The sequence below is a fragment of the Oryctolagus cuniculus genome, chromosome 9 (assembly GCF_051225735.1).
Source record: "Oryctolagus cuniculus isolate XC-2025 breed Fujian yellow rabbit chromosome 9, ASM5122573v1, whole genome shotgun sequence".
In the NCBI taxonomy this organism is placed as follows: domain Eukaryota; kingdom Metazoa; phylum Chordata; class Mammalia; order Lagomorpha; family Leporidae; genus Oryctolagus; species Oryctolagus cuniculus.
In genome coordinates this window covers 17360995-17385585 of record NC_142875.1, presented here as the reverse complement: position 1 = coordinate 17385585, position 24591 = coordinate 17360995, and the positions used below count along the sequence as shown (strand labels likewise).

Genomic DNA, 24591 nt, shown 5'->3' with positions numbered 1-24591 from the left:
AAGGGGAGCTGTCTCTGAAGTAAAATAAATTTTTTAAAGTGCTTAGCACTAGATTTTGACTTATGTATCTTATTTTTACTAATGCGATTTAAAAATAAAGTGCAGGGAGAAACTTTGGATAGTGTTAGATATTTGTTTTTAAAGATTAATTTATTTGGAAGGTAGAGTGAGAGAGAGAGAGAGAGAGAGAGAGAGAGAGAAATCTTCCATCCAGTGGTTCACTCCATAAATGGCCACAGTGGCCAAGGCTGGGCCAGGCTGAAGCCAGGAGACAGGAGCTTCATCCAGGTCTCCCTCATGGGTGCAGGAGCCCAAGCACCTAGATCAGCTTCCACTTCCAAACTATTGCACCTGCTTTCCCAAGTGCAATAGTTTGGAGCTGGACTGGAAGTGGAACAGCTGGGACTCGAACCCTGTGCCCACATGGGATGCCAGCATTACAGGTGGTAGTTTAACCCATTATCCCACAATGCCGGCCCCAGTGTTGGATACGTTTACGACAGATTATGGTGATGGTGTCATGGATGTACATGTGCTTATCTCCAAATCATGAAGTTGTACACGTTAAATATGCACACCATTGTGTGTGCAATTAGACCTTAATGAAGTAGTTTAGAAAATAAAATCCCGAAAAACCTGATAACTCCTTATTTTTGTATTTATCCTGGAATTGGAATGGAAGTGATTCATTCTAACTGGTTAGAGGAAACATTGGCCTTGGCTTTTCACACACCAAGAGCTTTCAGTGCTCCATCTCCTAAGGACCACAAGACAAACCACAGTTTCTTCTCTGAAGATACAGGCACTGGGTTTGAGGTTCTAGAAGAAAGACAAGGCCAAGAACAACTTTTGTCTTCAGTTACTTGACCGTGAATTGTGATATCAAGGTGCAGAAAACAAATGAACAGCCCAGTGAAGATTGAAGTAACCATTGCCTAAGCTAAAAGTGAAACAAAAACCCAACACTTCAAGCACCCTTAGAAGCCCCTATTTCTGTCCACTATCGACCCCTTCTGTTTTCCAAAAGTCAAGCACTATTCTGACTTTGCACACTATAGTTTGGATGGAACTATTTTTGAACTTTTAATGGGACCTTAACTATTCTTTTGGGTCAGACTTCTCTGGAACATGAAATTCATCTACATTACTAATGTAGTTTAATTTCCTTCACTGCTACAGACAACACTCCCTCACAGTGCGTTTTCTTTCTACCGTTGATCACTTTGATTATTTCTAGCTTAAGCTATTATGAATTATGTTTCTAGAAACATCCTTGAAAACATCTCTTGGTGCATATGCAGACACACTTGGAGTAGACATAGTAGATCATAAGGTGTACAGTGGGAATAAATGCTATCATTTCCCAAAGTAAGCTTTTCAATACTTTTTATGTGCACAGCAGTGTCTAAGCTACCATTGCTCCACCAGTGACTGAGTGGTATCCTCAATCTTTTTAAATCTTAGCCATTCTAGTGAGTGTTTGGTGCTAGCTCACTGTGGTTTTAATTTGCATTTCCCTGGTGAACAATGTGAGCACTTTCCACTTATTAGACACGTGGACATTCTTTTTTGTAAAATGCCGATTCAAGTCTTTTGTCCATTTCTCTTAATTGTGTATTTTCTTAATGCATTTTCAGAGTTCTTTATGTTCTATGGTACTGGTTCTCAGACTTTAGCCTGAATCTGAATCACCCCTAGAGCTTGTTGAAACACAGATTACTAGTTCACATCACAGAAGTTCTGACTTACCAGATCTGGAATAATGCACAAAAATCTGCATTTCTAGTTAAGTTCTCAGGTGATGCTGTCAGTCCCGGACCATGATTATCTATATTCTATAGATTTTTTTTAGCCTTTTATATGAGAGGTAGTGGAGTGGAGTGGAGTGGAGAGAGCTCCCATCCATTGGTTCACTCTCCAAATGTTCACAACAGCCATGGCCAGGGTCAGGCACCAAAGCAAGGTCTCCCACTTTGAGTAGCAGGAGTCTAATTACTCCAGCCATCACTGCTACCTCTCAGGGCCTGCATTAGGGGGAGCTAGAGTCAGAAATCAATCTAGGCACCTCCAATATGGGATATGGGCATCTTAACCATAGGATAAATGCCCACCCAATCTATAGTGTTTTAAATGCAGTAGCCATGGGTGTTTCTTGTTACTTTTGGACAAAATCACCTTAAAAATCAAAAACACAAACTTCAGCCATTTCATAGTTGTTCAAGCCTAGGGCCTAGGCTAAAACCCTTCCCCAGAACGTTGCAACTAGACCTGCTTCCAAGTAATGTTTCAATCTGTCTGAAAACCATGGATCTGCTTAGAATATTCGGTAGACCTAATTAGGCAAGAAAACCAGCTGATAATGGAAGGCACTTTTTGAGTTTATATTTTTGATCTCAGGAAACACAATGGCTTGCATCAGCAAGGACGTGAGTCAGTGATGTAAGAACAAAAATAAAGTTCTCTGAATAGAGATGAAAACTGTCATTTATTTCAACTGAATTAAAAAAAATCCTATGATGATATTAAAACAGAAATGAAAACACGCATGTTTTTATGGCAGCCTTTAACCTCTAAAGACCAAATAAACACAAAAACACATTGCAAATGTTTCCAATATTTTAACAAACCTTACAATTATCACTGTTGTCATTTCAGTCTCCAGAAACTCTAAACACCACTACTAACGGACAAGTTGGTGTGTGTGGTTTATAGGGAGTAAACATTAACCATAATTTCTAAATACAGAGTCGAAACAGCTCCCACACCCAGTGCATTTGGGTAGTTTGCTATGTGTGTGTGCTTTTTAATGCTCCATTTCACCAAACATGCTTCTTTCTTTCCATGAGTCTACAAACCCGCTGTATTAATGCATGCAATTTGAGGGTAGTTCTGCCTCCTTCTGAGGTCATGAAAGTCCGCTTAAAGCCTGACAGCAAAATCTTTAGCAACATGAACTTAACCTATCACAGCCACCATCATCAAGAAAAACTAGACTCAGAGCTCAAATAACGCACAACAGGCCCTAGGAAGTATTGTGGTTTGTTGATTCAGAAAGACCTACGGAAACTATTATTAGTGGTCACAAGTAAACATAAACTACTCTGGGCAGGCTCACGGCCGTGAACTTTCTGAATACATCCTGAGAACGGACTGCATAATTACTGTCAATGTTTGCAACGATTTTCAATTTTTCTTACCATGTCAGCGGATCCTATGCATGTGATGGAGGAAGGATTTCCATAAAGGCTAAACCAAAAGGTCTATAGTCAAGAGGGTTAACCTTCTGGTAAACCAGAAATCCAAATAAGAATACTATACGTAGTTCGGGAATTCCAGCGAGAGGTCTGGACTTTGTGGAAAGCATCACCATGCCGACTCGAGAACCCCAACAGAGCTCCCTAGTCGTGTGAACCTGAAGGATGCCTGCTAGTCCCACAGTGTCCTTTGTTATCAAATCACCTGCCAGGGCACTCATATTTAGAGAGTGTTATGTTCTCTTCCATCTCTATTAGAACATACAATAAAATATCGATCTTCCATACTTTAGCCATTCTCTTTTTCTGATGGGGGTAGACTCTCCCTACCTCAGTCAATTAAAGCATTTTTTGTTGCTGTTTTTCCTATTAGTTGAATCTATACAATTTTAACCAGAGGGCTTGGTGGAGAATAATGGGTCCTAGTCATGGTAAAGAAAAATGGGGAGACAAAGTGGTAGCCTCACACAGTCTTTAAGCAAACAGAATCCCTGATGTAACTGGAACTTGATATTCAATTTGGGACCAGCAGTTAAAAAAAAACACACACAACTTGTGACAACTTTATTTTATTCCTTACAAACTGAGCTTTGGCTCTGGGGTCTTGGTAAGGCATTAAGCTTGGTAGTTTCTTTTTTTTTTTTACTGGTGGCCTGCACCTCTGATTTCAGATTAAACAAAAACAGTGACATTTGAATAAAAATAACAAATCATTTTGTCAGAGCTTGAAATCACTGGATGAAGTTGAGGGAAAACTCCAAATACACTATCATTTTGAATGTGTGCATATTGTTGCTAGAGTAAACAATGTACAATAGAGTTTACACAGTGCAAACACAATTGGAAAATGCCTTTGGAATAGTCGACATCTTGGCAGGATCACAGTGCTGTCTCAAAAATGGTTAAGGCTGAGGGCTGTCCGTTGGAAGTGTTCAAAACCACGGAGTCCGTGTGAGCAACCTCTGGATAATTCCTTTTGAAGAACACCTGTCCAAAAAAACCAAAGCAAGCGTCACAAGGACCTGTTTCAAAGGGTTAAAGTCCGTCTCCCTAAAGCAATGCATTTCTATATGGCCACTTCATGTGGAGCAATTGGTCTCACTCACTGAGACACAATTGAAAAACAAGGATATGAGTAGTCTGTAGAGGAGTAAGTCCCACCACACCCTGAGCAGGGCCGGCCTGGATGCCAAACAACCTGTAGATCCACTTGAGTTCCGATCAGCCTGATTCAGAGATGCATTTTATCACTGCATGACATTGATAAGCAAAATCATTTCACTGACTGAAAACCCGGAGATAAATTAAAAGCAGGACGACAAAGAGGCTGGGGACTTCAGCGCCTGCAGGAGGGTTTCTCATTTTCGCACACAAAATGAGCACAATGGATTCGGATGTTAATATCAGGTTGTAATCCCTATATTTCATAAACTCTGATTGACAAGCATTGAAATGGTGGCGTACATGTATGAAATATCCTGGCGTTTAATTTGTGCGGCAGAGCAGTTATAGGGCCTATAGAAATGTGAGCTGTGGATAGCGGGCCACAATAATGAAAAGAGAAGCAAAAGCCCTTAACAATGACTCCACCAAGCAACTTCTCTCAAATGTAAGATGATACCAAATAATAGGCCAGTTCTTTGCCAAGCCTTTGAGTTCCTGAAGTCTACCAATTTCTAGCTGAACTAGAAGAGATACAGGTTTTCTGATAAATGTATAATCAGAATATAAAGGCAATGAAATGCTGTCAAGTTGCTCTGTTCCACAATCATCAGGTTTTAGCAGCTGTATCGTATCTTGGCTCCTTGACAGATGGCGCATAACAAAATGAAATAATGTTGAGACGTGTGAGCTCTTATCTCACAATGTGTTGGGGTGAAAAAGGACTTCAAATGTAATTTTTTTTTCTCCAAAGAAGAATGTGAAAAGTTTTGTTTGAGTCTTTAAAACAGAAAATGTGCCGTCTGTCTAAGGCGGACACGTGTCATGGGCTGGGTTTCTTAGTAATACACTTCTGGATCTATTTTATAAAACCTGGCTCCAAATATATTTGTGGGTGCTGTCAACAAAGTTATCCCTGGAGATAATGGACTTCACATACCAAAAAGCAAATGGCTGTGACGCCTACCTACATATTAAGTGGACTTCCTTTTTTTCCCATTGCTGGCATTCTTGTTATTCAAAAAAATCATTTCGTACAAAATACTGTACATTAAAATGTCACTTGATGAAAAAATACTTAGACCTTACTGTTTTCAGAAATAATATTTGGTGGTGGTGGAGGAAGTAATTTCTTAACATCTCCCGCCCCTTTTTTTTTTTTTTTAAGATTTATTTATTTGAAAGGCAGAGAGAGAGAGAGAGAGGTCTTCCATCCACTGGTTCATTCTCTAAATGTTGTAAAGGCTGGAGTTGGGCCAATCCGAAGCCAGGAGCTAGGAGCTTCTTCCTGGTTTCCCAAATGGAAGCAAGGGCACAAGCACTTGGGCCATCCTCTACGGCTTTCCCAGGCCTTAGCAGAGAGCTGGATTGGAACAGGAGCTGCTAGGACTCGAAGAGGTGCCCATATGGGATTCCGGTGCCATAGCTGGAAGCTTAGCCCACTGCACCACAGTGCTGGCCCCCTCCCCTACCTTTTAAAGCTAGCCTATTATTTACAGTTACATTTTTATTTATTTTTAATATTTTATATATTTGAAAGGCAGTGTTATAGAGAGGAAGAGAGGGAGAGAGAGAGAGAGAGATCTTCCATCTGCTGGTTCACTCCCCAGATGGCCACAATGGCCAGGCCTGGGCCAGGCTGAAGTCAAGAACCTGAACGCCACCCTGGTCTCCCACATGAGTGGCTTGGGCCATCTTCCACTGCTTTCCCAGGCACATTGGCAGGGAGCTGGATCGGAAGAGGAGCAGCTGGGACTAGAACTGGTGCTCACATGGGATGCTGGCACTGCAGAAGGCAGCCCCAGTTACATATTTATATATTCCACAAAACAGCTTTTTCTTGCTAAAACTAAGAACAGCCAAAAAGGACAAGTGGCTGTTCTGTTTCTATTCCCACTGTTTGAAAGAACTCCCAGAATAAGCTGGGTCTTTCCCCATAGTCCACTCCAGGTGATTTTTTTAAGTAAAGAAAATATGATTATTAATCCTTAACTGAAATGGTTCCAGCTTCATGGCCTGAGATATGTGTGGAAGAGAAGCTGTGTGTAGGCTCCCTGCTCTGACCTTTCTTCTCACTGGTTCCCTCATTGTGTGACATACTATGGCGCACAAAACCATGCAACTGCAAAAGAAACCTGTGATAACAAAACGCATCTTTCTGTAACAGCGCAGGCAAGGGAGGGAGTGAAGACCACTGCGCCCTCTCCAGCAGGGTCTTCATGGGGTCCCTGAGCCGGGGAGGGGCGCTCTCTCCCCCGAGACCGACTGCTGATGCTAGAAAAATCACTGAGCCTGTCTCCGTGCCGGCCGCCTACTCTGTAAAGTGAGATAACAAGGACTTACCTCATAGGAACTAATTAATGGCTACAGGCTGCAGCCGAAAACAAGCCAAGGTAAGTGCTGGGTGTGACTGCAAATGCTGCTAGGAGAAGTGGCCCCTTAGCACAGGGAAAGTGGCAGCATCATCCGCACGCGAGATGACAACAAAGCAAGCAGAGTCCTTGCTGTGGCCCTGTTGATCTGATCATAACAGAACCCCAGAGCCGCAGCCTGAATGCCTTTTACTGAAGGGCTATGGTAACCAGGGAGTAGAAAAATCCATCAGAAAGATGGCAGAAGCTGTAGTCCTCACACTCACGAACTGGTGACACTGGGAAGGTACTTAGGCTGCTCTGCCTCAGTTTCTTCATGTAGAGATAAAAATGCCAAGTTCAAGGGTTGCAAGGATTTCAGGAGACAATTCTCTAAAAGCGTAAATGTTGGGGCCGGCGCTGTGGCGTCGTGGGTAAAGCTACCACCTGTGGTGTTGGTATTCCATATGGGCGCTGGTTTGAGTCCCAGCTGCTCCACTTCTGATCCAGCTCTCTGCCTGGCCTGGGAAAGCAGTAGAAGATGGCCCAAGTCCTTGGGCCCCTGCACCCATGTGGGAGAGCTGGAAGAAGCTCCTGGCTCCTGGCTTCGGACTGGCGCAGCTCTGGCCATTGCGGCCATCTGGGGAGTGAACCAGTGGATGGAAGACCCCCTCTCCCTTTCTGCGTCTCCTCTCTGTAACTGTTGACTTTTTTTTTTTTTAACTTTTATTTAATGAATATAAATTTCCAAAGTACAGCTTATGGATTACAATGGCTTCCCCCCCATAACGTCCCTCCCACCCGCAACCCTCCCCTTTCCCACTCCCTCTCCCCTTCCATTCACATCAAGATTCATTTTCGATTCTCTTTATATACAGAAGATCAGTTTAGCATACATTAAGTAAAGATTTCATGTAACTGTTGACTTTCAAGTAAAATAAATAAATCTTAAAAAAGTGTAAATGTTGGGGGGCAAGCAGAACTTAAGACCAATGAGTGTCGGATATCTTGTCCCTCCTCTCTTTCTCTTGGGTTTGGTTCACTACTGTTTCTCTAAAGTATGTTAAAACCAAGGTCAGTATCTAAACTCTAGCTCGCTAACAAAGCTACCATAATGGAGTTAGATCTCACTGGAAGCAACAGGGGACTAAAAGCTGCCTTGCACGCACAGAGAATTGGGCCTTTCTATACCTGCTACTTGTAAGACACAATGCAATGTGTTGAATTGTGGTTCAAGACTGTCAGTTTGCACTAACTTGCACAGCCCCAGAGCAATCACAGTAGGTCACAAGGCCTCAAGTTCCTCATCTTTAAAGCAGGTCAGATTTTGCTGCACATGGTTGGTATGCACAAAGAGGTGTCAAAAATTCACGAAAAGTGGAATTAAAAGATAATGCAAATTTTCCAAGAACTTTCTGAAGTCCCCTCCTATTATCAAAGTTAAGGAGAACTGCAGAGTTAGGGATGGTTTCTGCCTTAAAGATAATGCGATAATGAACTTTCCCTCTCCTTATCCTGACAGAACTCACCCTAAGCATCAAGGATACTGAGAACTTTAAAAGTTTAATATTTGATGATGTCCAGACCCATGCGAAACCTGAATGGCAAAATATCTGAAAGGGCTGCCATAGGCCACTGGATCTAAGGGGCTGTGGCAACACAGAGGACGCCTATGGGACAGGTCGCAGCAATCATGGGAGAGCACGCTTCTCCCATCAGCTGGGCTCAAACATCTTGGCCAGCAGTATGCTCATCCATGAGGTTCTGAGAGAAGAGACTGACTTGTAAGTGGCATTGTAACTGCCCAGCTCTCTCCTCTGCTGAGGTGGGAAGACTAAACAAATACACGTTTTCAACCTTTCTCTGTGTCTGTCTCTTCAGCCTGAAACAATGCCCTGGCCACCAACTATCCTGTAGCTATTTGGGAAAACTCATTTCAATCAAGATGTTGAGTAAGTAGGAGGGCTGGCATTGTGGTGCAGTGGTGACCCTGGCATCCCATATCAGAACACTGGTCCAGCTCTGGTTGCTCCATTTCTGACCCAACTCTCTGGTAATGTGCCTGAGAAGGCAGCAGAAGATGGCCCAAACCCTTGTCCCCTGCTACTCATGTGGGAGACCTGGATGGAGTTCCTGGCTCCTGGCTTCCACGTGGTCCAGCCCCAGCCATTGTGGCCATCTGGGGAGCGAACCAGAAGATTCACAGATTTCCATTTCCCTGTCTTTGTAACTCTGCCTTTCAAATCAATCAATCATTTTTTTTTCCCCAAGAAAGTTGATGACTAGAACTAGTGATGATGAAAGAAGTAATATAGGATTTATAAACTATATAAAAAGACAAAAGAACAAGACAAACGTAACAGATGTGTAGACACTGAGAAAAGGAAAACTATGAACAATTACAATGTAATACACTAAAAGAAAATGATATAGCAGAACAATCAAGCTGTGGACAACAGAGACACAATAGTACAGGGAATCATGGCAGAACAATGGAAGATGCTGAAAAGTAAGCTGACAAATGCCAGAAGTGAAATGGAAGATAAAAATCAAATTATCAAAGAAATGACAGTTCTACTGAAGGCAGGGTAAAGATTAGCCACTATCTGATACACTTTGAATTGGATTTAGCTCCCAAACTCATATAGACATTTGAATCTCAAAGTTTTTGGGGCAAGCATTTGGTGCAATGTTTCAGACGCCACCTGAGATGCTAACATTTCATACTGGACTGATTGGCTGGGGTCCTGGTTCCTTTACTTCCAATCTGGCCCCTGCTAATGAGCCAGGAGGCAGCACATGAAGGTATCTGGATCCCTACCACCCACATGGCAGAGCTGGGCTGAGTTCTGGACTCCTGGCTTTGGCCTGGCCCAGCCCTGGTTATTACTGGCATTTGGAGAATAAAACAGCAGATGGAAGAGATCTCTCTCTCTCTTTTTCTAAAAAAATGAAAAAGAAAGAAGTAAATAAATAAGCAAACAAAACACTAAAAGCCAGATGTCTTAAGTTAACGGTACCAAAAGGGTGGAAACAGTCCAATTACGGCGTTTAGGAGGAGGACCTAGTGGGAGTTTGTTAGCTCACTGGGAGTCGGTCCCCAGAAGGCAGTTCTCCTGAGGGTTCGTCATGAAAGCCGGAGCTGGGCAGAGCCCATCTCTGCTTCCTGACATCCCAGGGGACACTTCCTCTGGATGGGCTCTGGCACTGCTATCTATCACTCTCGCCAGACACCACACCAGTGGGGCCACCCAATCTAGGACTTGAACCTCCACAACTTTTTATAAAGTTAATTCTCATAGTGAAGAATCACTGCTGGAAAAAACAGTGAGGTGTGCAGGATTGCACAAGTAAGCAAAATATACGGAAGTTAATAAAAAATGTAAATGGTTTAGGAAAAATTAGTTTCACAAAATAGGCAAGGACATACAACATGTATATGGTTGGTATTTGTAAAGAGGACAAAACAATGAAAAATATTTTCAAGGATATAATTCAAATAAACTTCCAGACACACACGAAAAGACTTGAAGCTAATGTATAAATGGGTATGCCATGAAGTCCTAGAAAAATTAATAACCTTCAAAATAAAGAATCCTTTTGGTATCCAAGGAAGAAAGACCAAGTATGCCTAACCTGGCCATATAAACAAACAGAGCTAGAAGACCTTAAAAATTATAACATACCAAGTGAAAGAAAGTATAACTCAAGAATTTTATGGCCAGGCAAGTCAAATTAGAGAGGCAGTAGACAAATATTTTAGACATGCAGTAAGTAAGAGATTCTAGTGCCAATGAAAAGAATACTTGAAGACTTCAAAAAGCTCATGGAAAATGTGTTTTCTGAAAAATTTTGCACGGATTTCAAATTTTTTGTATCAAAATGAACATATCTTTTTTTATTCTATTTCCCAAGAATGTTTTGCAGTACCCCAGTATTTAAGGTTTGAAGGGAAAGTGCAGAAGTAAAAGTAAATAATTAAAATTTGATACAAGAATGGAGGGAAAGAATTGTACTGATGTTGTCATATGGAGTTAATGACAAAGAGTATTTAGAAGAAATGAAAGGATCACACATAAAACAATAAACAAATAAGCAAACAATCAGTGATAATAAGTTAAACAATGAAATAACTAGCAACAGAGCAGAACACGATGGAACAAAAATATAATCATGAACCCAATAAATGTAAATGGACTAAACTCACCTGTCAAAAGTAAAAGGCTAAGATTAAATCTCTGAGCAAAACCTAACTAGATGCCATAAACAAGAGACATACTTTTGGATACTGAAAGATAATTATAGACATATGCAGTAAATGAAAGCAATGTGAAAATAGGGCCCTGATCTTAGATTTGAGTCAGCTTGGATTCAGGGCCGAGAACATTAAGTGAATAACAGAAAGACACTTTAAAATGGTGGAAAACAGAATTCAAAGTGAAAACACCATTCATGAGCATCTGTAGGCTGAAAATCATAGCATCCATTTACCCACAGAAAGATGAGAGGAACTATGAGAAGACATGTAGGGCATGGGACTAATTTTCTTTTCTAAATAAATTCAAGTCACATTAAATGGACCAATAAAAACAACAGAGGGGCCTTAAATAATATAACTAATAAAGTAGATCAATTCAATTATTATGCTCTATACCTTAAACAGCCAATACTCCTGCTTTTTAATGACCAAAAACATTCAGAAAAATTGCCCATGTACTACAACACATTTGTAGAAATAGTACACACAACATGTGTGACATGAAACAATGAAAGAGAAGTAAGATGGTAAAGAATCATAAATAAGCCCTTACAACCATGAAGTTTTAAAAAGCTTCTTCTTGAATAACTTCTGGACCAATGAGGAAGTGAGAACAAAGACTGCAGGGAAAAATATATTTAACAAACTATCACAAAAACACTACATGTCAGAACCTACAGGATATGGCCAAAGCAATATTCACAGGAAAATTCAGCCTTAAAACATCTGTATTAATAAGCAAGGAAGAAAACAATAGCATCCAAGTTTTAAGAAACAAAAGCAAAATAAACCAAAATATAAGTTAAAGATAAAAGCAGAAATTGTTTATTTATAAAATACAGTATAAGAAACTCAAGTCTTAGAGCTCATACTTTTGTGTTATTTAGAGTATCTCAAGCTATTTAGAACTTTAGATACTTTTGTTATTGTTGAGAGGTAAGGAGTTCAATCTATAACCTCTTAAAAGTGAGCAAATTTGATCAAACAGATAGAATTTGTTTGTATTTACAAACGGCCTTATATTCTTAGAAGCACTTAAACATACATGATCTCCTCTGACTGTGAAGGAACTGTGAAGACGCCAAGGTACTGGCAATCCTGCACTACAGATGAGGCCCTGGAGGCTACAGACCTTGAACTTACATATAAGGCCCGTGATTGAAAGTGCCCCTTCACCTAGTCAAGTAAGTCCAGACTGCTGGAGTCCAGATGTTGGAATTTCTTCACTTTGGAGTTGTGTTCGGTAACATCTAGTTAGACACAATGGCATCTCCGTTGCACATCTGGCCTCTGGCAGGTCTGGTTCATTAAGGACATCACATGACAGGGATTCATCCACTGTTGTGTGCTGAATTGCCTGTCTCCTGCCCCCCACCCCAACCCATATGTTGAAGTCTTAACCTAGTACTTCAGAATGTGAGTGGATTTGGAGACAGGAACTGTAAAAGGGAAATTGACCTCTTTTGTGTAATCTAATATGACTTAAGACAAAGAGATTAGGACACACACAGACACACGGAAGACCACATGAAGGCAGAGAAGGTGACATCACCATGCCAAAAAAAGAAACCTCAGAGGACACCCACTCTTGCTGACACCTCGATCTTGCATTTCTGGCCTCCGGAACAGGGAGACAACAGCCCACCCACTCGGTGGTATTCTGCTATGCCAGCCTAAGCAAATGAATATACCTTTCAGCTTTACATGCCTAAATTTTTTCTTTTTCATGGATCATTCACAGAGGCCAATCAAAGGGTGACTCAGCTTGCCTGCACCTACATTTTCAGAAAAGCAACTCTGTCGTCCAGAGTACGTGACTTGGAAGTGCCTATTCCCACACGATGAACTTTCTTTTCAAACACATGAATTCTAACCTGTTGGGAGTGAAAAGCTTGTTGATTTAGACTAATCCTCATGGTGTTCTAGTTCCGAATCATGCGTTGAGATTTGATGCCTGTACATGTAAAAGGCTGACAATTTGACAGCTTATTCTCCTAAGAGGACCAAGTGTGTGTGAAAGTAACATGAAGTAAGACATGGAACTCAGGTGGGAATCAAGATACGTATTTCCTTACGTCTCTGTAGAAGTGACCTGAGCCAGTGGTTAGGAAGGGCTGAAATCCAAGAGGGACATTGTGCCACTGTGTGAGCTGGGTGACTGGCACCACCTTGGATACTAAACAAAACAAGGGAAAGCATTTTCATTCTACAGAATGTAGTATCCCTTGGGGGCCTATTTACCCAACAATTTACTCTCTGTTCTGTACTGAGGCTCTGTGCCTCCCAAAGAACCCTCGATCCAATGTCCTCATCAATAAAGTGGGATGAAAATGAACTGTTGGGAGGATTACGTGAAGTCATTCATGCAAGAACTATGCAAATGTACGTTACTATCAATTTTGTTGAGCTGCACAATTGATGACTGGTTCAGGGATCAAGAGATGCCTAATTGTATGACCTATGCGCTAGTCTACTTGTACAGGTATGTTATACTTGAATTAAAATGTTGACAGAAAGAAAAGATTTCTGTCTCTCTCAAAAACTGGCACAATACTGGGTCACGTTACTGGGGGTTTAAGTAATTCATAATAAAGTATTGAACTATATTATATTACATGGATCTATCTAAAATTCTATGATCTATTTCTCATTACTCAATGCCTAGATAATATAATGATAACATATTTTTAAAGTGGGGACTTTGACATGTAGGTGGGGACACATCTCTTTGATGTGAAATGCCTGAGGTGTCAAAGAACAAAAAGGTTTGAAGTTCTTGGCTCCTTTGTGCCTAGATTATACAAGGAATCCCAAATGATTGATTGGGTCTTATGAAGGAAGCTTTGAGTGGGTGACACTCTCGAAGATGAAAGTATTCCATATACTTCAGACATTAAAAAAAAATTACAAGGGTACTACAAAAAGTTTGTGGAAAGTGGAATTCCAAGTATATTTTGCTGCAAAAACATTTGAAATGCACACATAGTTTTTATTAAATACGCATTTCTCATGACCTTTTGAAGACTTCCTATCTAGTGCTCCAAGAGAAGCCTCCCACCACATTCCCATACAACCTCAGTCCTTATGAGAAGTTCAGAACAGACTCTGCTGTCCCTAAGCCCAGGTATGAACCATGACTGCCAATCACTCAGCTATCCACGTGACCCTGAGCAGTTTTCTTCCCCTCTCCAAGTCTCAGCCTTCTAAGTGGGCAATGGTAAGAGAAGCTGCAGTGTAGCACAGTACATGTCACAAAACGGGTATCGAGTTTAATCATCATCCTCACCATCACCATGGCTCCAAACTTCATCAAGCATCCCTGCTGTTCTCTACTCCTTGGCTTACATCATCAGTGACTATGGCACATCCAACACGTATGCCAGTACCCAGAATGATACTGTGGACACTCAGTCATTGATTGAACAGCTTTGAGGATGGAAGCAGAACTCGAAGAAATACCCCATGAACAGTGTGGAAGGCACAGCTCCTCATTATTGAAGAGGGAAGAGATGAGAGAGTTGGTGACAGAAGGGAACCTAGGCTAGATTTTGGTTAAATCTTTTGCACAAAAGGACTGAAAATCTGAGAAATGTAGAAAACAATGAAGAAGGAACAGCACTCTCATACTGTCATGGCCAGAGGTCAGGAGAAGTGAGCCTCACCATGAACCCCTGTGTGGGGAGCAACTCGGACTAGACTGTTACTGGAATTAAGACTTATTCTATGCATCTGCTCTCCCACAATATGGCGCTGAGAAGGGAGTAACAACTTCTACGCAGCTGCCTCCAGTTCAACCAATAAACTGTAGGACCTGCTCCTGATTGGAGGAGAGCAGCGTACTCAGCGTGTGGGTAGCAGAGTTGGGATTGGTGGAAGAGGACTATAAAGGAGGAGAGAGACAACATGCACCGGGAACATCTATCTGAAGGAACACCTGTGCAGCCCCCGAGAGAGCCAGCCAGCGGTGTGCTGCTCCCCCGCGGAAGTGGGGAATGTGGCAGGGGGAACCGCCCTTCCACGGAGGTGGAAGGGTCGGTAGCCAACCCGGGAAGAACCAGCAGCAAACCCGGGGAGGGCCGAGCAGACAAAAGAACAACGCAGGGTCCTGTGTCGTTCCTCCGCGAAGACGGGGAGCGACATAATGGTGCCGTGACTCGGATATGAAGCCTAGGCAGGGTTTAGTGTCGTTCCTCCGCGAAGAGGGGGAGCGACACCCTTGGAAGTGTCTTTCCACCCCAGGCCACACACGGCAGGTGGCAAGAACACTACATCCAGCAGTACAACTCCCATCTTACATATCCTCCCATCGATACAACTCACATCTTACAAATTCCAAGAAAGAATGAGAGGCGGCAAGAGACAAAGCTGCATCGTCACCGCTGCCAGATGCTTTCCAGGCTGTGTAAACCTGCAAGCACTCATCCGACTCTAGCTTTCGGGCGCTCTCAACAAAGGGGGGAAAGCTTGGGCAAAAAATGACAGTCTCATTTATAAATTAGAAAACCTAAAACAAAAGCATCCATACATTTCCCTGATGGAGAACGAGTGAACACTATTCCACATTTTGGTCTTAAACTCTCCAATTTTCTGGGTACAGCTGAACCGCATTCGTATCTCAAATGTGTTATTACATAAATATCACGCCGATGAAATGCAATGGGTTTGCAGAGTGCATCTTCTGTGCTATACACCTTTCTCCTATGAGAATCTGAATCTGCAGAGATGAACCGTGTGGAAAGTCCACCCTCCAGTCTCTCTCCCTGGTAGGTAGGTACACCTGCTTGCACAGGTGAGCGTGTACAGACCTCCCTTCCCCCACCCTCTCCTGCTGCCACCACAGCCTCTCTGTAGGCCTGACTTCAACCCAGGATGTATTGTTAAGGCCCGATCATGAAGCTTTGTCTCTAGAGGCTTATAATTGAAAAGGGCACACAGTGCTTGTTACCATTCCCAGGGTGCCAAGCCATGAGGAGGGAGCAGTTTGAGACAAACGTTAATTACAGCGCTGGGGCGCACGCTCACCTGTTTTGCCGTCTCGGTGAGGGCAGCGGCTTCTGCCTTGCCCAGCTGTTGCACCATCTTGTAAAATAGGCTCTCTTTATTTTGCAGCAAAACATATGGCTCATCATATTCTTTCAGTCTTCCTGAATCCAAAACCTGTTAGTCAGCAGAAAGCAGCCCATTGAAACACAAGGGTTGGCAACAACCTATATCATAACTCCGACAATGTCTCGGAAGGGGTGGGGGAAGAAGAACACAGAAGGCTCTGGGTGGTAGGGCCTGGATGGTGTTTAACTGCTTTGATTACACTGTTTTACCAGGCAGACAAAGGCCTAACCTGACCTTTTATTATGATAATACTATAGGAGAGGAAGAAAAATGGAAGTTCTAGACTATCCTCATGGGCACTCAGCAGTCCTCTGGCACTTTATGCTCGGTCAAGGGCATTTGGGGCTGCGAATCTTAAGTTAGGGCTTTAACTCCCACCATGTGCGCTTTGAGGGGTATTTACACATACGCTCAGAACTGGGAAACATCTTTTTGTTGTTGTTGTTTAAATATTTAGCTGTTTATTCAGAAGGCAGAGTGAGAGTGAGAGAGATTTAGAGAGGAGACGGAGAACTTCCATCGTTCATTCACTGCCCAAATGCAACCCACGAGCCAGGGCTGGGCTAGGCCAAAGCCAGGAGCCTGAACTCCAACTGGGTCTCCCACATGGATGATAGGGCCCAAGCACTTGGGCCATCTTCTGCTGCTCTCCCAGGCACATTAGCAGGGAACTGGATCAGAAGTGGAGCAGCTGGAACTCCCCTATGGGATGCTGGAGTTGCAAGCAGTGGCTTAACCATTGTGCCACAACACTGGCCCTAGGGGTCTTCTTGATTTAAGAAAATCTATTCTGGGGCCAGTGCTGTGGCACAGCAGGTTAAAGCCCTGGCCTGAAGCACTGGCATCCCATATGGTTCTAGTCCCGGCTGCTCCTCTTCTGATCCAGCTCTCTGCTATGGCCTGGGAAAGCAGTAGAAGGTGCCCAAATCCTTGGGCCCCTGCACCCATTTGGGAGACCCAGAAGAAGCTCCTGGCTCCTGGCTTCAGATTGGTGCAGCTCTGGCCTTTGCAGCCATCTGGGGAGTGAACCAGCAGATGGAAGACCTCTCTCTCTGTGCTCTCTCTGTCTATACCTCTCTCTGTAACTGACTTTCAAATAAATAAAATACATCTTTAAAAAAATCAATTTCAATTTCTCTAAAAGGCTGGGTAATATCACACATATCAGATGCTAGGGCTTGGGAGAAAATTAGTTGCTCAGCTGATTTGACAGAATCTGAACAATAGTCAGCCTGGCCCAGGCACCTGGGGGCTGGACCAGTGGCTGGGAGATCTTTCTTTCTCTTTGCCTTGCAAAACAAATAAATAAATGATTTTCCAAATGTTTGGAAAAGAAGATGTTTCTAGAATTTCTCTAGGGTCCTAGATGTTATCAGCTGGTAAGAGGGGCTAACCCCTTGTCTGTGAGGTTAAGGCACAAGCAGAAGTGAGCTTTGCTTGAGGTTTATTATTCTGAGAGTACAAGACCGGCCAAAGAGAGCTGCTACCCTAAGCAGCTTTAGCCTAATTGCTCTGCACAGAAGAAATCTCAAGAAATCCAATTTTCTCTGTGGATAAGACTAAAGAAGTAATTAAGAAATTGAGCTGCAAATTCCAGCGATCACAGCCCACACAGCACATGGGGGCAGCCCACTCTGAACGGCTCAGGGGCTGAATATCTGTTTTCACAATTATCTCTCATTGCTTCTTGCTCTCTCTTTCTTTAGCTGCCTGCCTTTTAGCCATTTATTGCTCATTAATATGTCCACTGGAGATGGAAAGGCAAGGGGGGGGGGCTCTCCACCCTGCATTTCTACTTATTAGTGGCTTTGGTTAATGGTTTCAGAGGGAAGCATCCAAGACAATTGGCCCCAGTGACGCATCTAGGAAAAGAGTTCTGATGTGAAGTGGTGCTTAATTCTTCGCTGAGGCTGTATTTAGAGTAAATTCACCTTAAGAGAACACGCTCAAACTCTGAGCAGGACACAGGTTGTTTTTCCACGCTGAGATACTGTAGTTAATTCTGTCCCCTGGTATTGAATTGGAAACATTTATTAAGTCTCATAAAGGGTATTTTCCTGTTAATCTTTTGTTTACTACTGTGAATCACCGCTAAGGGCAGCTTTCTCAAAAGAGTTCAAGAATAATTGAATCTGTCACATCCACATAATAATTAAAATGTCCTATAATTTGGTATGCCAATTTGGATGCCCCGAATGTGTTATTTTACTTAAGCATAACATTACAGAGCATAACCACTCCTCCTGACGTTGAAGGAGGGGGAAAAAGTGTAATTTTAAAATACAGGTTTCTCTCACGCTAAAGACTAAGCAAATAGATGAATCAAATTACTTTATAAAATGATGAACTCTCTATTCTGCAAAAGCCACAAGCCAACTTTTAAAAATCACCACCACAAGTGAGCTCCCTGACTATAAAAACTTCACCTCATTCTTAATAGAAAAGAAGTACTGCTGATATTTTGTCAATGTCCAACTTTCTCCTAAACTTATTCACATTTTGAGCACACAATCTTTCTTTCTTTCCTCATATTGTCTGAAAATACATGAATGCCACTTAGATTAGTAGTTTTCAAAGTTGACCGTAAGCTAAAAGAGCAGAGTTAAAAAGAAAAAAAAAAAAATCTTCTCAAAAAGCAGGAGTAACAATATAAATGACACAAAGAGAATTTTGGTCAAAATATTTTGAGCTCTGTAAGTCTGAACAATTTAGTGACACTGAATTTTATTTGCTTAGTCTTCAATTTGGGGGATGGTAAAATTGTAATAATTCATTAGAATGCTTGATAACTTATTAAATGCGAATTTTAACCTTTGTAAGATAACACTTCAAAAGCAAAAGGTAAAACCAATCTCTTTAGTACTGTTTTAATGTGCACTAAAAGAAAATACTGTATCTTAAAATGAATGATTGTCTCAGATGGGTGAACCTGCTAGTTTGGAGCAATGATAGACTCTTGCATAGACGTACTGTAACAAATAATATAGATCAGTGAGATTAATCCAGAACTAAGAAAACAAACAAAAAAATAAAAAGTTATTGAACTTGAAAAGGAAAGTTAAATGAGTTGAACATTTATTGCTTTTACAGCTATAATTGTTAACTCTCAAAATAGATTAAGAGGGGAGGCAGAGAATAACCTTTCTCACCTACCCATTCATCAGTCCACATACCCATTGACCTATCCATCCACTCACCCACCCATCTGTCCATCCATCTACCCACCTGTCCATCCATCCATCCACCCACCCACATACACACACTCAATGTTAAGTGACTACCTATTGCACTATCGGGATCAGGGGGCAAAGATGAGCAAAACACCAGCCTGTTAAGACACTGAGAGCCGGAGCTGAGGACTGAAGTGTAGATAGACTGTAGTGTGCCCAGGCCTCACAGTTAGTAGGTGGGAAAGCTGGGATTCAAACCCAGCTCTGAACCTTTCTTTCCTTCCCAGGTGAGACCCCACAGAAAGACACTGTTATTTATTATCAAAAGTAATTTAAGGGCAAAGAGAATTTTAAAATGGAATTTTCTGAGATACTATTTCCTTTGGGTAGCATATAACTTGGCATAATTTACGAATATATGCTTGGAAGCATAGACACTCCCTCTGTCCATTTTTCACTATTTCATTATAGTCGGGACTCAGGACTGTTTAGTGTGTGTATGAGTACATCTACAGAAAAAGAAAACAAAACAAATCTTACTATACTTGAGTGAATTTTTACTAATTCCTGAATGTATGTGACAAACATAGCACACTTTGCATACATGCCATTTGGCACAACATACCCCATGGGAGAGGCAAAGACAGGTACCTTCCTTTAACCCAAGAAAGAAACAGAAGGAAACATTCATGAGCTGCCTCCTCTTCCCCCAAAAGGCAAAACAGAGTAGAGGTTAGCGGCAGGAGGTCACCTGTGGCCAGAGCTTCAGGGAGAAGTGGGGTGGGGTGGGAAGACAGCAGTCCTTCCACACACAAGGACAACATGAGCCAGGACGTCTGGAGGCAAACCCAGCACCTCCTCAAGGGCAGGACTGTGTGGTTTCTCTTTCCACCACTGCATCTCCTAGGTCTGACGCTGCACGTGATAGGTGAACTGACTGTGCACTGGCTGAGGGTTAAGGACAGAGGAGACCAGATCCAGGGCATGACTGGGTGACCGTCCAGGGGTGTAGTTTGGTGACAGCGAAGTCTGGGATCAAGGGAAGAAGGAGTCCAGTGCCGTGGGGATCAGACAAAGCCGGGGAATGCGGCATGACTGAGTTAGAGCTAGAGACTTGGAGGAGTACGCCACTTCAAATTCAAGGCTACGGGCAAGAGAGAGGAAGTGAGAAAGAGCCAGTGCAGAGGTGAGGCCAAAGGCTTGCGATTCATTTGTATTCAACACCTGAGAAAGGACAGAAAAGACGGGACAGGCAGATGCTACAAGCACCGAGCTGGGATGCACACGGGGGGGAAATATGCCAAGAATACAATTTTACCTCTTGGCTTTGACATTTACGGGCTTGATCAAACATTCTAGATCTTTCAGAATAAGTAAAGACAAACTCCAAATTTTCTTTCTGTACAGAAAAAATGGAAAGAATCTTGAGGGTTGTCTTAATGCCCTTCCTGACTGTAAGAGTAGCCTCCTGAAGTCTCCCACTGGAACCCCACCCCTGTGGTGGCCAAACACAACTGTAAAATAAAGCACACATGAACGCTGGTGCGCTAGGCATCCCTCGGCCCCAGGATCTCTCCAGGAACGTCAACCTCAAATCACTTGCTGCTCTCCAGTAGATGAAGGAAAAATACATTCTATCGGATGAGTCAGGCAGTTACGTAAGCTCCAGGGAGATGTGATTATCAGGCGCACATATCTGCAGATAGCAGTGGGAGCTGTCCTAGATGTAAAAATTAAGTGGACCGATTGCAAAGCAACTCCATCCATTTTAATTAGCAGGATGCTGCCAACAATGGCGGGGTAGGCTCAGAGAAAGGCGAGGGGCAGGCCAGGCTTCGGGACGAGGCTGGGCACAGGGACAGCAAAGCCCAGAACAGCTTCCCCATATTGATGAGTGAGTAAGGGAGATGCCCTCCAGGCATGAGCGGTGTGGGGACAGGAGCCCCAACTTTCAGCTGACAAAGAGGCCTACAGAAGTTGCCTCTGTTGCTGGCAAAATGGGTGCCTGGGATTCTTCTGTGAAGAGATGCTGTGGCATGTGGCAAGTGTCACTCAAAATCCTTCCGTGGGCCTTGGGACACTGAGTGCTTCTTCTCCCAGAGATGAAGGCTGGGTTGCGGTGACACGACGGTGACACGCAGGGCTGTGCCTCCCCTTCTCTCCTGAAGCAGCTCGGCTCCCAGTTTGTGTTTTCTGTGGTCATAGCAGTTATTTACCTGCCGCTGAACAACTGGATCAAATCTCTCAGCCTATTTTTACAATGGTAAGAGAGATCTTCAATCCACTGGTTTGCTGGCAACAGCCAGGGCTGAGCCAGGTCAAAGCCAGGCGCCTGGAACTCACTGGGGATCTCACACATGGATGGCAGGAACCCAAGTACCGGAGCTATCACCTGCCACCTCCCAGACTGCACGTGGAACTGGAACGGAGAATGGAGCTGGGGACCGAACCCAGGTTCTCTGACGTGGGACACGGGAGTCCACTGGGCCACTCACTCACTGCTCTCTGCATATTTCTGATTATTTTTTTCCATCTGAAATATTCTCAGTGCAGCGAAGGATGCTTATTATAGCAAACATCCATGAAGATTAAAAATAAAAAGGAGAATTTAAATAAAAGCCAAGTTACCTGCAAGTTGATGGATGTGTTACAACAGTTTCGAGTTTTGTTTTCTCTGAGAAAGCTCTACTAATAGGATTTTGAGGTTAGGAAGAAAGGTGGAGACTACAAGTGTCTAAGGTTTCCTAGAATCAGAAGGGCTGCAATCGGTCGTGGTTTTGCCTCTCTGTAATTCATTCCCAAAGCATTCTCTAACTGCTGATGGAGAAAACACTGAAGATAGGCCACAAACACAGATGCACATTCTCCTGTCCATTTCTTTTTTTTTTTTTAATTTATTTGACAGGTAGAGTTACAGACAATGAGAGAGAGAGAGACAGAGAGAAAGGTCTTCCTTCTACTGATTCACCCCCAAAATGGCCGCTACAGCCGGCACTGCGCTGATCCGAAGCCAGAAGCCAGATGCTTCTTCCTGGTCTCCCATGCGGGTGCAGGGCCCAAGCACTTGGGCCATCCTCCACTGCCCTCCAAGACCACAGCAGAGAGCTGTACTGGAAGAGGAGCAACTGGGACTAGAACCTGGTACCCATTCGGGATGCCGGCACTGCAGGTGGAGGATTAACCAAGTGAGCCATGGCACCGGCCCCTCCTGTCCATTTCTTTCTCACACTACTGGGGTGAATCCAGGGTGCTGGAGGGATTGGAGCGTGCACGGATGGAAGGAAAAAGTGGTGTTACTGGCTACGCAGCAAATGGGATAAGCAACCAGCTCATCCTAAAAACAACAGGGAAGACGCTGTCTTTAACACCTAGAGAGTGGGGCTAGAACGGATTTCTAATTCGTCTTGCTCTGCTGTTTTGTGGCAACTGAGCAAATGAGGAAGATTAAATTAGCCGTCATCACGGCTGCACCGTGTTAAATAAAGTTAAAATTGAGAGAACAGCTTCATAGAACAGAAGTCTAAGCCTAACGCATTAATGGCGCTTAATGAACCAAAACTGGGTAAATCCCTCTGGAGAGCCAGCACGTAAACAAAGCTATTATGGAGGCGCAGTTGTTTCCCAACAAGGCCTTTTGTCTGATTTACGTACAGTAAACAAAACCATATGCATCTGTCTTTGTGGAGAAGTATTCAGCGGGGCAAGAGAATGCAACTATGACACCCTCAGCGCCTGCAGTTACATGACTGTACGATGACAGCGCTGGGGGCCATGCCCTTCCTTGGCTCCCGTCACTGCCCCAGCCACACCCCAGCCTGGCCTTGCCCTCCGGAGCGGGAGGTTTTGCAGCTGACCCACTTGTCTTTATGTCCTCAAAGCTTTCAGAACAGCAGAAGAGAAACATCCTTTGTTTTCTGGAAAGGACGTAGGCATTTCTAAATCAAGCTGGAAACGAAAATCAAGGTTAGAGAGAGAACATCAGTGGGTTTTGTGGAATTGAAAGCCATTCAATGATCAGAAGGTCTACAATAAAACAGGCTTCCACCAGGCATGGATGCAGTTCCTCATCTCTGAAGCTATGGAATGAGGGTCTCTAGGGACCCCTGAGATCAGCTCCCACCGCGCCCTATCAAAGTCAGCAAAGAAACCAACTTGAGTGGCCAAGCTTAGAGCTCCTGCTGGCACCTCCTGGGCTGTAGCTGGTGGCCTTATGGCCTGGGAGCCCTCAACTGCAGATCTGCCAATACTGGAGTGGAGTTGGGAGTGCGAGAGGGTGGCTCCATGGTGAAGCACAGGTCACGGGTGGTGACAAGTCAGCAACAGTCCTGGCATCCCTCCCACCACATCAGCTTCTCCCCAAGTCTCCCCATTCTTCCATTGGCTCAATGGCGCCCCCACCCCAAGAAATCAGTACTGACTCCTTTCTTTCCTCATATCCTACATTCAACCCATCCCAGTCCAGTTGCCCCTACCTGGCTACCCAAGGCATCCGTTTCACCCTCTCCACTGCTAGCCCCTTGGTCTGAGCCACCAACAATGGGAAGAAGCGGGGAGGAGAGGGCACAGCCATCAGAGGGAGTGGATGTGCATCTAAAGAACTGAATGTCATCTCCATGGCTTCAACTATAACAGGGAGAGGGAGCGGGAAACAGACAAGACTGGAAGGGGAGAAAGGCTGACTATAAATTGCTTTACAAAAAAGACAGGGGCTGGCGCTGCAGGTTACGCTGTCACCTACAGCACTGGCATCCCATGTGGGTGCCTGTGCAAGTCCCAGCTGCTCCACTTTTGACCCAGTTCCCTGCTAATGTGCCTGGGAAAGCAGTGGAGACCCAGAAGAAGCTCTTGGCTCCTGGCTGTGGCTTGGTTCAGCCCCAGCTATTGCAGCCATATGGGGAGTGAACCAGCAAATGGAAGACCTCTCTCTCTGTCTCTCTCCCTTTCCCTCCAACGTTGCCTTTCAAATACATTTTAAAAAACAAAAACAAACAAGCAAAAAAAAAAAAACAAAACCAAAAACCAAAAACCCATATGGACAATGATCCAGAGAGGAAAAACTGAAGTTCTCAAAATTTACAAGGAAATATTGCTAAGTAAAGAATTAAGCAGGTCGGCGCCACGGCTCAATAGGCTAATCCTCCGCCTTGTGGTGCCGGCACACCGGGTTCTAGTCCCGGTCAGGGCGCCGGATTCTGTCCCGGTTGCCCCTCTTCCAGGCCAGCTCTCTGCTGTGGCCAGGGAGTGCAGTGGAGGATGGCCCAAGTACTTGGGCCCTGCACCCCATGAGA

At 43.6% G+C, this 24591-nt stretch overlaps 1 protein-coding gene across 2 annotated transcripts in view; it reads right to left on the bottom strand.

The window, feature by feature from the left end:
• Nucleotides 1-2466: 2466 nt before the first annotated feature.
• ABCC4 (ATP binding cassette subfamily C member 4 (PEL blood group)) overlaps nucleotides 2467-24591 on the bottom strand; it is a 269575-nt gene continuing 247450 nt past the window's right edge. For both annotated transcript variants that reach the window (XM_002713003.6, XM_051850536.3), the window contains 2 exons: nucleotides 16047-16181; nucleotides 2467-4241 (listed from right to left, as the gene is read on the bottom strand). In XM_002713003.6, coding sequence (XP_002713049.1) covers nucleotides 4134-4241; nucleotides 16047-16181 — 243 coding nt within the window. In that variant the 3' untranslated portion in view covers nucleotides 2467-4133. The remainder of the gene's footprint in view (nucleotides 4242-16046; nucleotides 16182-24591) is intronic.